Genomic DNA, 12,653 nt, shown 5'->3' on the forward strand with positions numbered 1-12,653 from the left:
CGGGTGCTCCGGTTTCCCCCACAGTCCAAAGACATGCAGGTTAGGTTAACTGGTGACTCTAAATTGACTGTAGGTGTGAATGGTTGTCTGTGTCTATGTGTCAGCCCTGTGATGACCTGGCGACTTGTCCAGGGTGTACCCCGCCTTTCACCCATAGTCAGCTGGGATAGGCTCTAGCTTGCCTGAGACCCTGTAGAACAGGATAAAGCGGCTAGAGGAGATGAGATACTGTAAATATCTTATGCCAAATTATTATGGCATGTTGCAAAAAATAAAGAAAAAATCTGAGTCCTCGTCTCCAATTTACAAGTCCAAATGCAGTTAATGCATAAGTCTGAGTCCAAGTCCGAGTCATCAGTGCTCAAGTCCAAGTCAAGTCACGAGTCCTTAAAATTAGGGCACGAGTCCTGGACTTGAGTACTACAAGCCTGTGTCCTGTACAAAGTCCCTGCCAGATAAAGAAGTCTCCAGAGTATGGTGTGTAAGTGTGAATGCATGTGTATTTGTAATTTTGCTTGCTTCTACATCTCTATATTTGTGTCTGTTCATATGCCATATGGAATAGATTTTCAGCTGTACATGACATCTCTGTCTCTTGGTGCCACTCTATCCCTTCAGATGAACATACATTGCACAGCAGTCAGTTCCCAAGGCATGGAAACCTATGCTATTGTGGAGACAGTAAAACTAAGAGGAATTACCTGTTATGTTACATCTGGGGTTTAAAGTCCAAACTCAGCCTGTGTTTGCTAATGAAGAACTCAACAAATGATAGCTAATGGCAAACATTACACATCAGAAGCATCTGATTAACCCTTGTATGGCCCTCACTTTTTGCTCCCACTGGGGGTCTGTTTAAGTAGCTCATGGTGAAAACTCATTGCTAGACACCTATTATTCCCAAACTACCCCCCCCAACACACACACACAGATAAAAAAAAAAATTTATATATATATATATATATATATATATATATATATATATATATATATATATATGAACCCTTTAGAATTTTTTATATTTCTGCATAAATATGACCTAAAACATCATCAGATTTTCACACAAGTCCTAAAAGTAGATAAAGAGAACCCAGTTAAACAAATGAGACAAAAATATTATACTTGCTCATTTATTTATTGAGGAACATGATCCAATATTACATATCTGTGAGTGGCAAAAGTATGTGAACCTCTAGGATTAGCAGTTAATTTGACGGTGAAATTAGAGTCAGGTGTTTTCAATCAGTGGGATGACAATCAGGTGTGAGTGGGCACCCTGTTTTATTTAAAGAACAGGGATCTATCAAAGTCTGATCTTCACAACACGTTTGTGGAAGTGTATCATGACACAAACAAAGGAGATTTCTGAGGACCTCAGAAAAAGCATTGTTGATGCTCATCAGGCTGGAAAAGTTTACAAAACCATCTCTAAAGAGTTTGGACTCCACCAATCCACAGTCAGACAGATTGTGTACAAATGGAGGAAATTCAAGACCATTGTTACCCTCCCCAGGAGTGGTCGACCAACAAAGATCACTCCAAGAGCAAGGCGTGTAATAGTCAGTGAGGTCACAAAGGACCCCAGGGTAACTTCTAAGCAACTGAAGGCCTCTCTCACATTGGCTAATGTTAATGTTCATGAGTCCACCATCAGAACACTGAACAACAATGGTGTGCATGGCAGGGTTGCAAAGAGAAAGCCACTGCTCTCCAAAAAGAACATTGCTGCTCGTCTGCAGTTTGCTAAAGATCATGTGGACAAGCCAGAAGGCTATTGGAAAAATGTTTTGTGGACAGATGAGACCAAAATAGAACTTTTTGGTTTAAATGAGAAGCGTTATGTTTGGAGAAAGGAAAACACTGCATTCCAGCATAAAAACCTTATCCCATCTGTGAAACATGGTGGAGGTAGTATCACGGTTTGAGCCTGTTTTGCTGCATCTGGGCCAGGATGGCTTGCCATCATTGATGGAACAATGAATTCTGAATTATACCAGCGAATTCTAAAGGAAAATGTCAGGACATCCGTCCATGAACTGAATCTCAAGAGAAGGTGGGTCATGCAGCAAGACAATGACCCTAAGCACACAAGTCGTTCTACCAAAGAATGGTTAAAGAATAATAAAGTTAATGTTTTGGAATGGCCAAGTCAAAGTCCTGACCTTAATCCAATTGAAATGTTGTGGAAGGACCTGAAGCCAGCAGTTCATGTGAGGAAACCCACCAACATCCCAGAGTTGAAGCTGTTCTGTATGGCGGAATGGGCTAAAATTCTTCCAAGCCGGTGTGCAGGACTGATCAACAGTTACCAGAAACATTTAGTTGCAGTTATGGCTGCACAAGGGGGTCACACCAGATACTGAAAACAAACATTTACATACTTTTGCCACTCACAAATATGTAATATTGGATCATTTTCCTCAACGAATAAATGACCAAGTATAATATTTTTGTTTCATTTGTTTAACTGGGTTCTCTTTATCTACTTTTAGGACTTGTGTGAAAATCTGATGATGTTTTAGGTCATATTTCTGCAGAAATATAGAAAATTCTAAAGGGTTCACAAACTTTCAAGCACCACTGTATATCAGGGCTTTACATTAACTTTTTTTGCTCACCGGCCACTGTGGCTAGTGGTTTTCCCAAGTCACTAGCCATTCAGCCTTTTCACTAGCCACAATTTTGTTGCCAGGAAATCGCAGTTTTTTCTTCACCATGATATGTTAAAGTTCGGAAGATCTAGATTTAATTATGGCCAAGTTTACATTAGACCGTATCTGTCTCGTTTTCTTCGCGGATGCACTGTCCGTTTACATTAAAACGCCTGGAAACGCCGGGAAACGGGAATCCGCCAGGGTCCACGTATTCAATCCAGATCGTGTCTGGTCCGGTGCTGTGTAAACATTGAGGATACGTGGATACGCTGTGCTGAGCTCTAGCTGTCGTCGTCATTGGACAACGTCACTGTGACATCCACCTTCCTGATTCACTGGCGTTGGTCATGTGACGCGACTGCTGAAAAACGGCGCGGACTTCCGCCTTGTATCACCTTTGATTAAAGAGTATAAAAGTATGAAAATACTGCAAATACTGCCCATTGTGTAGTTATGATTGTCTTTAGGCTTGCCATCCTTCCACTTGCAAGTGGTAAGTGACTTGCGCACAGTGGCTCAGTCCCGAATCACTGCTCGTGCACTTCACTCGCGCGCTCTGTGAGCTGCGCAGGGCCGGAGTGTGCACCCTCCAGAGGGCACTCGCTGTTCAGGGCGGAGTGATTTGGAGCGCAGCTGCTGAGGAGGAAGCAATGAGCCGCACTGACACATTTCTCAACTTACGTGCCGAATTAGTCATGTGATTAGCGTATCCGTGTATTGGCTTTGCTGTGTGCACGTGAATCGTGTATTGGTTTTGCTGTGTGCACGCTAATCGTTTTTAAAAACGTTAATCTGATGATCCACTGATACGGTCTAATGTAAACCCCACCTATGAATGGCAGCGTATAATGTATCTCTACAGTAGCACTCAAGTATTCAGTGCTGTTAAGGTAGCTCCCTATATGAAAACATGCAACCAATTCAGACAAAAATATAAACAGAGTATTCTGTTTATTGAACTCAAATTCAAGCCTCTTACAATATGAAATATCGTATAATATGAAAAATAACTTTCAGTACAACTGAACTGATTCTAATATTAAAAGTCCAATTCAAAACATTTATCATTGAAAAACATTTGACGTTTTGATATGCAAGTATTATGTGTATTATCAAGTATTATTATGTATATCATGTATTATCTATTAGTGTGTGTGTGTGTGTGTGTGTGTGTGTGTGTGTGTGTGTGTGTGTGAACATGTGTAGAGAGAGACATTAAATGTCCTCATTACATTCATCATCAGATGAGTCTGAATGGTCCATGAAAAATGGTCTTCATGACCTGAGGCTTCCAGCAGGCCATAAGTTGATAGCTGGGGTGGGATCAACTTCTTTCCAATCGCGTGAACGTTTCTAAACAGCAGCTCCATCCTCTCCAGCTCAGCCGACTTCATGACAGCCAGGGACTGAAAGCAATGCTGTCCTGTAGTGACCAGCCGTCTTCGCCTGTTTTGATGTTATAGTACCGATGTGTGCATTTGACTTTTCGTGGTCCTTTATCATTTCGAGTTTAAAATTACTGGTGCCTGTCTTTGCCAGACTTTCTCCAGTCTTCGCAGTACATGGTATTTTCGGTTTTGCTATGAACTAGCCAATCTCACCCGAACTTCCATTTGTCATTGAACTGTCTTATCTTCCTATTAGCGTCTTGTTCATCTCCATGGCCGCAGCCAGCTCTGAGGCCCCCGTGGTCCGGACCTCAGTCATTTTTAAGAGCTGAAAATACATTTGTACGCTAAATATTCAACTGGATAAAAAAATAAAGAATAACATTAAAACGTCTCCATAAAAAGTGCATTGTTAATGATGATAAACGTTGATTCTGTCTCTGTTTGGTGCGCGTGGCTCTGAGACCAAGAACACAAAACTGAATGAGCGCACGCGCGACTCGGGAGAGGAACGCAGTGCAGGAGACACGGGGTTTCCATGGTAACCATCAGCACACTTTCATGAAGCTGTTAAATTTACATTTTCAACCTCATAGTCAGCTGGGATAGGCTGCAGCTTGCCTGCGACCCTGTAGAACAGGATAAAGTGGCTAGAGATAACGAGATGAGATGAGATGAAAAAATGAATATATTATTTCCCAGCGGGGCGGCACGGTGGTGTAGTGGTTAGCGCTGTCGCCTCACAGCAAGAAGGTCCTGGGTTCGAGCCCCGGGGCTGGCGAGGGCCTTTCTGTGCGGAGTTTGCATGTTCTCCCCGTGTCCGCGTGGGTTTCCTCCGGGTGCTCCGGTTTCCCCCACAGTCCAAAGACATGCAGGTTAGGTTAACTGGTGACTCTAAATTGACCGTAGGTGTGAATGTGAGTGTGAATGGTTGTCTGTGTCTATGTGTCAGCCCTGTGATGACCTGGCGACTTGTCCAGGGTGTACCCCGCCTTTCGCCCGTAGTCAGCTGGGATAGGCTCCAGCTTGCCTGCGACCCTGTAGAAGGATAAAGCGGCTAGAGATAATGTGATGTGATGTGATGTGATTATTTCCCAGCTTAAGGTCAGTCCGTATCGTGAAATACCGTGACCTCGGCCCAGAGGCCTCGGTCAGTATTTTCAAGACCTCGGTCATGGTATTTCACGATACGGACCCCCCCAGCTGGTAAATAATACATACACACACACACACACACACACGATGGTACTGTTCCGTCCCGGGTTATGAGAGATGCGTTACACTGATTCTGACAACATGATGACATTGTGGCTACAGCCTACAAAAAAAAAAAATTTAAAAACCCTTACGAATGAGTAGGTACGCCTTTTCGACCAACAGGGAACAGGTTCTTGAACCAATTCCACTCAGGATTCTTTGAACAAGAACAGAATCCGTTCTCTGTGGGTCGAAAAGGGGTAACGTCCCAGTTCGGTTATACTAAACATAGGCACTAATGGAACGCTGCTCAGCCAATCAAATTAGTGAGTCTGTATATTACTGAATTGTTGTATAATTAGTTAATTAGCTGATTATAGCTGAACCAGGGGAAAATGGTGCATTCCAGGACCACATTCAGGAACCTGTGGTGTAATGTGAACGTGGCCATGTTTTGCCTCTCGTGGCTTTCCATATAGGATGCGCCATCAAAACCCTATATTCAATATCTTGAAAGAGGCTAAAGAGGAGCTCAAGAGGAGCTCATATGACTCTCTGAGCAGATCGGGTTTACTTTTCAGGTTCACTCCGTGCTACATGTGCAGCAGCGCAGTTGTAGCCTGCGTTGTTTGTGATTTTAAAAATAAATCATTCAATAAGCCAAAGCAATAGAGTGGAAAGTTTCAACTTATGTTTGCCTTGGATAACTTTGCCTAAAACATGGTGGTGTATCCTGATTTTTTTTTTTTTTTTTTTCCCCCCAGAATTTTTTTTTTTGTGTGTAGGTGTAACGGATGCCAGATTGTTAATGTATCTTATGGCCCTTTTCCACTACCCTTTTTCAGCTCACTTCAGCCCGACACGGCTCGCGTTTCGACTACCTTAGAGCAGCACGACTCAGCTCGCTTCAGCCCTGCTTAGCCCCTAAAACTCGCACGGTTTTGGAGTGGGGCTGAAGCGAGCCAAAGTGAGCCGAGTGAGGCTGGGGGCGTGAGCAGACACTCCCCTGTGCACTGATTGGTGAGGAGGAGTGTCCTCACATGCCCACACACGCCCCGCGAGCGCGCTGGGATCTGTAAACACCGCAAACCCGGAAGGAGAAGAATTACGAATTACGAGAATTTCTGAAGCCTTATGCGCCTCGCCTCATCTATACGCTCTTGCCAGTATCTGTCCGCGTTGTCGGTGACAACAAGCCACAGCACCAAGACCAGCAACACTAACGACTCCATGTCCTCCATGTTTGTTGTTTACTATTCAGGCGGGTCGTGAGACTACCGCTTAAAAGCCCACTGATGTCACTGTTTGCGCTGCTTAACGACATCACCTGACGTCCACCAACTTTCGCTAACTCCACCCAATGTGTCCACCCACTTCCAGCCAGCACGGTTCAGCGCGGTTGTAGTCGAAATGCAACTCCAACAGCCCCACTCAGCTCGACTCAGCCCGACTCAGCTGCGTTTGTAGTGGAAAAGCGGCATTAGTTCCATAGGCTGCATGGTTTAGGGTATCTTTTGTCCTTGTTGCTTGGGCCAGATCAAACCATTAAACAAGCTTAAATTATTCTTACTCTTGCCACATACATGATTTTTTTTTCAAAACTGACGATATTCAGTTCAAACACCATTAAAAGTAATTTCAGGAACAGATCTCTTGTGTGGCGTGTGATTCACTCCCCTCATTTAAATATGGCGAACATTTTTTGGTGCACGCTTTGCGCATCACGGACCTCAGGGATTTTAAAATGCCGCTCCGGCCCTGCGCATCTCTGCCCCTTTTCCCCTGAGCAGCAGGGTTTGAAACTCCAGCTATGTGCCACCACATAGTGCGCTTGTCAGTCGTCAGCAACTTTGTTGCTTCGTTCATTAACCGCAGGTTACCGTATCACTGATTTTATCTGAGACGTTAACGAACGTTCTAAAGCAGGGGTTTTCAAAGTGTGGGAGAGTCAGCCCCCCCCTCAGAGAGCAAATAAACAACCCTTACAATTTTAGTTGCTGCTATACTTAATGTTCAATTCGTATTTTTTAAAAATGGTTGTTGTACACATTTTTTTTTCTTTTACACATTTTAAACATCTGTGCTTTTTGAAAACATCTTTTTACACATTTAAAACATATGAGCTTTTTTAAAACCTCTTTTTTTTTTTTTTTACACATTTTAAACATCTGTGCTGTTTTTAAAAAAACATCTTGTTTTACACATTTTAAAACGTCTCATAGCATCGTTAGCTAGCACCTCTTGGCAGACAACACACTGTGGCAATGGAGCATCTTCCGATCCAGTCCATGAAAATCCAAACTTTAAATAATCATGGTCATACTTCCTTCTTTTTTTTGTTTGGCCCAGACTCTGTCTCCTCACTCACTGTAGCTTTAGGTACTAAAAATCGATCCATTTTGTCTCTGGCAAAAGCTAGCTGAAGTTCGCTAAATGTCCGCAATCGTAACTTATTCTGGTTTATTTTTCCTCACGTTGCACCCCCTATGGGAGGCGCGCCCCACACTTTGAAAAGCCCTGTTCTAAACAATTCTAACATGTTGTCAGAATGTTTATGCAGGTGCTCATGGGAGTTGTAGGTGCGTAATATTACATTGCGATGCGTTTATTATATCAGATGCCTTCAGAGAAAACTACAGTTAAAATATATTGTCATACCACAGAATAAACCACCTGCCAAAGTGGCTAGTGGGATTAAAGTTATTACCCGCCAAAGCCGAATTTTACCCCCATTTGGCGGTTGGGTGGGTGCTAATGTAAAGCCCTGATATATATCACTTACACTTACTTGAGGTACTGGAAGTGGTGGCTTTGATGTACAGTTGGGGTAACAGAAGCCTCCTCCTGAATCCTTCTTGTCATTACTGCAGATCCTCAGGACCTTAGGACTCGTTCTTTTCTATGGATATGAAGGGTCACTAATGTATCTCTAACATGATGTCATGGTTTAATTTCATATTTACTATAACATTTCTGTTTTCCAGTACTCTTTTCAACCATGTATTACACTCCATTGATGTAGGATGAGTTTAAAAAAAAATGTGTCTCTTGTACATGTTCCTCACAGAAGACTACCTAGTTTCAGGTGGAAAAAAATTTGTTCTAAATATATTTTTCCTCACCAAGGCTAACCCACTTCCAACCAGACTGCCAAATGTTGCTTGTGATGCAGCAGCAATTGCCATGGGAGCAGTCCTCTCTCAACTACAGAATGGAGTTGAAAATTCTGCTTTGCCTCCTGTGACCTCCATCCAACTGAACAAAAGTACCCTGTAGGAGAATGAGGCAGTATGCATCTGGGCATGTGAGAGATGGCACCATCTTTATGATCATAGACAGTATTACTGCAGGAACTGCGGGATATGTCAGTAGCTAAACCTTCATGTACTAAGACTGTCCATCACACATAGGTGGCCATGTTGTGTAGCACCAGAAATGGAACTATTCTCACAATATGAACTGACATGCCGCTAGAATGCTCATATTGCATGTGATAACTAGGCCATCATGTCTTCAAGACTCAGGGGGCATGTGCTGGTCATGGTACACAAGGGCTGTCTTGATATTATCAGACTCATTGTTATTGGTATATGGTGTGGTGGCCAGGCATAGATTGCAACCTGAAAGATCACTTGGCACCTATAACGTATCAGTTGACTGATGGATTTCACTGGTGTCCCATGTTCATGCTAGAATACCCAGTGTTACAGAGCCAGGCTGAGGAGTGTGCCAGTGATACATCTGGGTTAGTATCTCTTCCTGTTGGGAAACCCAACCTTAAATGTTACTGTCATTGGGGCTCTGTGTTACTAGGTTGGGGGTTCAAGCTCTAGCACTGCCAAGCTGCCATCATTGTATTCTTGAGCAAGGCTCTTGGCCCTCTCTACTCCAGGGGTATTGTATAATGGCTGACCCTGCACTCTGACCCCAGCTTCCTAACAAGCTGGGATATGCAAAAATAAGTTCACTGTGCTGTACTGTATATATGACAAAGGCTTCCTCTCTCTTACTGTAACTTGGTAGTTAATGGGAAAAGGAAGTGCAGTACAGCCAGATATCTAACATCACTTGGCAAAGTGATAGTGATGTTATAGCCACATTATTTAGTTGGATGGTTTTAGGATTATTTTTTAAAATAAATGCAGCACAGTGGTACAACTGAGCTCTGAAAGATGAAAATGTGATTTTCAAAATGGAAATAAAAGGCAAACTAGACCAGCAAATAACATTTTCCATCTTATTAGAAAAGTGTTTTAGCCATATGCACAGATATTGCAAATTTGATTTTAAAAAAATGTGTGTGTGTGTGTGTGTGTGTGTGTGTGTGTGTGTGTGTGTGTGTGTGTGTGTGTTATATAACGGCCTACATGTGTAATTTCTTCATGATTATATAAATTTTTTTTTTTTAATCTAGAATCTTATCAAGGTTTATAATGATAAAGTTAAAACTGGTGCCTGGGCAACACTCCTTTTAATTAAAAAAAAATGTCCTGTTCCTGGAATACAGATGCATAATTGCAGAATAAGGTGTATGTGATGTCTGTGTAAATTGATGCTGTGAAAATGATACAATCTTTTGATCATGAACAGACCCCTATGCAACTGTAAGGCATTGCACCACTTGGAAACTATAATCTCTGATGACCAAAATGTTTAATTTATCAAAAGAAATTTTACGAATGGTTGTTCGGAATGTTACAATGACAGCCAAAGTAGGACGTGTGTGTGTGTGTGTGTGTGTGTGTGTGTGTGTGTGTGTGTGTGTGTGTGTGTGTGTGTGTGTAAAAAAGTCTGTTTACAGGCATGCCTTCAGGTATAATTAGCCAGGGGAGAGTGGCTTCATGCATCCCCAGTGCCTCAATATCAGCCTCTAATCACCAATTAGCACCTGCATTTGGCATTCAAGGGCTCAGTGAGGTTATAAAGTCTACTGCTAAATGTCTTTTGATTATAGAGCATTCTGTGCAATATAATTTCATAACAGTAAAAAGAGATTTATATAGATTTTTTTATATCAAAGATTTGGTTTGAGCCTGTAAAAATAATACCATCTTTCTTTGGAAATGTAGGTGGTTTGTGGTTTGTATAATCCATTTTCCCAGTTCTGTTTCCCCATACAGCATTTCTTTCTGTCTTGTTTTGTGTAAGAACTTACAGCAATTTAAGATTTCCCCAGAACTACCGTAAGTTATCAGTTCAGTCAGAGTATCTCAGCAATGCGGCTTACAAAATGTGAAATATACGTAGCTTCATAATGGAGCTCTGTATCCATGCATGATTGAGCCTGTGAAGGATATGATAAATATATGAGGAACTGATGTGTTAAGAAAGGAAAAAATATACACAACGGAGTGTAGTGCTGTAGCTTTAAACGGTATTCCTCATGATTGGACCTACAAATACTCTGTATATATGTATGTTTTGTGTTAAGCCATTTTAAAATCTTTATCATCTTAGTGATGTTCTTGTTTGTGTGGCAGGGCCCGCCTGCAGGACCATGTCCCCGAGGGCAGAGTGTGAGGAACCCAAGCCTGAGAAGCTAGCAGACAAGGGCAGTGAAAGTGGAGCTTCCTTGAACGAATTGTCCACCTCCAGCTCAGAGACCCACTCAGAGGCCACATCACCCCAGGATGGAGGCTCCATCTTGGTGCCTCGTGAGGAAGTAGTTGGAGGCTCCCTGGCACCCTGTGGAGCCCTACATTCAGTATCTCGTCCCCCCAGTACCCTCACTCTCGGCAGGCCTCCCAAGAAGGGGGCCTCCGTGCAGTGGATGGAGCTTCCAGATAAAAGACGCAACAGCGAGCTCTTTCAGTCATTGACCAGTGGTGTGGGGCTACGTGAGGGTGGACTCGTGCGCAGAAAGACTCTGGAAAGACCCAACACTCAAGAGGAGATGAAGCAGTGCATTCGGGATTTCCGCAAGATCAGGATTCCTCAGGCATTCCCAGAACGGAAGCGCCAGTGGCAGTCAGAATTGCTCCAGAAATATGGGCTCTAGAAAAGCACTTAGTCAGAATTTCTGTGGTGTGGGTTTTATTTTTTTTATTTTCTATTTTTAGTTTTAATTTATTTTTAAACAGATTATTTAAAAAGGTGCAATATTTCTCAAAATGAAGGCAACAAGGCTGTTCAAAATGGCTGTAATCATGGATGAAAGGGGGTAAAAACCCTTTGAACTATATTGTAGCCCAGTGTTCAGACCTAAAGCAAGAAGGGAAATGAATCAGACATCCTCAGAAGAATAAAAAAAATTTATTATTGATGGGGACCACTGTTGTTGTTTTTTTTCCCTCAAGAGCCCATTTAGCAGACGTTGTTGCTCGTAAATCAGCCAAACTGGAAATTCATTAAATATTCTCTTATGTTGCCTTGTCTATTGTAAATTGTTGAGCAATTGCATCAGTACTGAGTTTATGTCTTGTATGTCATGTACAGTTCCGTTGTGCACATGTGGGCATTTTATACCTTACAATGATGAACAGATTTTTACTGAGTATCATGAAACCAGCATGGGATGAATGCATAAAATTGATGAATTTCTTTCACTATGATTTCTCTAAAATACATAAAATTCACGTTATATACTGCAGTGAATTTAAAGGTGCCATAGAATGGAAAGCTATATTTGCCTCAATATAGTTGAAAAAAAAAAAGAGTTCAGTACATGGAAGTGACATACCGTGAACCTCAAACACTATTGTCTCCTCGTTCAAATGCAAATCATACATAATGCAAAAGAGGGTGGTAAAATTCCAGGGCCAATTCCAAAGTCCTATAGTGTTTTGTAATAGTTCCAATTCAACAATATTCATTCACCAGCCATGCTCCCTGACCAAAGCGATGCTGAGCTGGAGAGCTCATGGAAGACGCTTGCACAAGCTACAGAGACGTGGCTTTTGACCGGAATGAACTTCTAGACATCAGGGGCTTAACACTGCAAAATAATCTTCTGGACATTGAAGTGGAAATTCTCCAATTCACCAGCTATGCTTCCAGAGTAAAGCAACACAAAGCTGTAGAGCTCATGGAAGATACTGTGGCTTTGGACCGGTGCTCCCTGGCATATTTCTCTCCAACTTACACTCATTCAGAAACAAAATGGTCAAATTGAAACTGCTGGTAAGAATGACAAAGGCCTTTTCATCTGCTTTTTGCTTCAGTGAGACATGGTTCAATGGAACTACTCCCAATGCTGCAGTGATGCTACCCAGCTTTCATTGTACAAAGCGGACTGCTACCTCACTCTCAGTCAGAAAACCAAAGGCGGAGGTAAGTAGCTAGCCATTCTGTGTGATGTTATCCACTTTTTGATAGTTGAAGCCAGATCCTCTTAAATTGAAAGTTTCATATTTAGCTAACAACTTTAATTTACTTTGTGTTGTTTTTGAGATCAAAATCAAGTAGCTGGTATGGA

At 42.2% G+C, this 12,653-nt stretch overlaps 1 protein-coding gene across 1 annotated transcript in view; it reads left to right on the forward strand.

The window, feature by feature from the left end:
- The window catches only part of kctd8 (potassium channel tetramerization domain containing 8), a 45,402-nt gene extending 34,165 nt beyond the window's left edge, over positions 1-11,237 (forward strand). Inside the window, exon 2 of the mRNA XM_060926974.1 lies at positions 10,720-11,237. Coding sequence (XP_060782957.1) covers positions 10,720-11,237 — 518 coding nt within the window. The remainder of the gene's footprint in view (positions 1-10,719) is intronic.
- The last annotated feature ends 1,416 nt before the right edge of the window (positions 11,238-12,653 follow it).

This window comes from Neoarius graeffei, chromosome 8 (assembly GCF_027579695.1).
Source record: "Neoarius graeffei isolate fNeoGra1 chromosome 8, fNeoGra1.pri, whole genome shotgun sequence".
Classification (NCBI taxonomy): domain Eukaryota; kingdom Metazoa; phylum Chordata; class Actinopteri; order Siluriformes; family Ariidae; genus Neoarius; species Neoarius graeffei.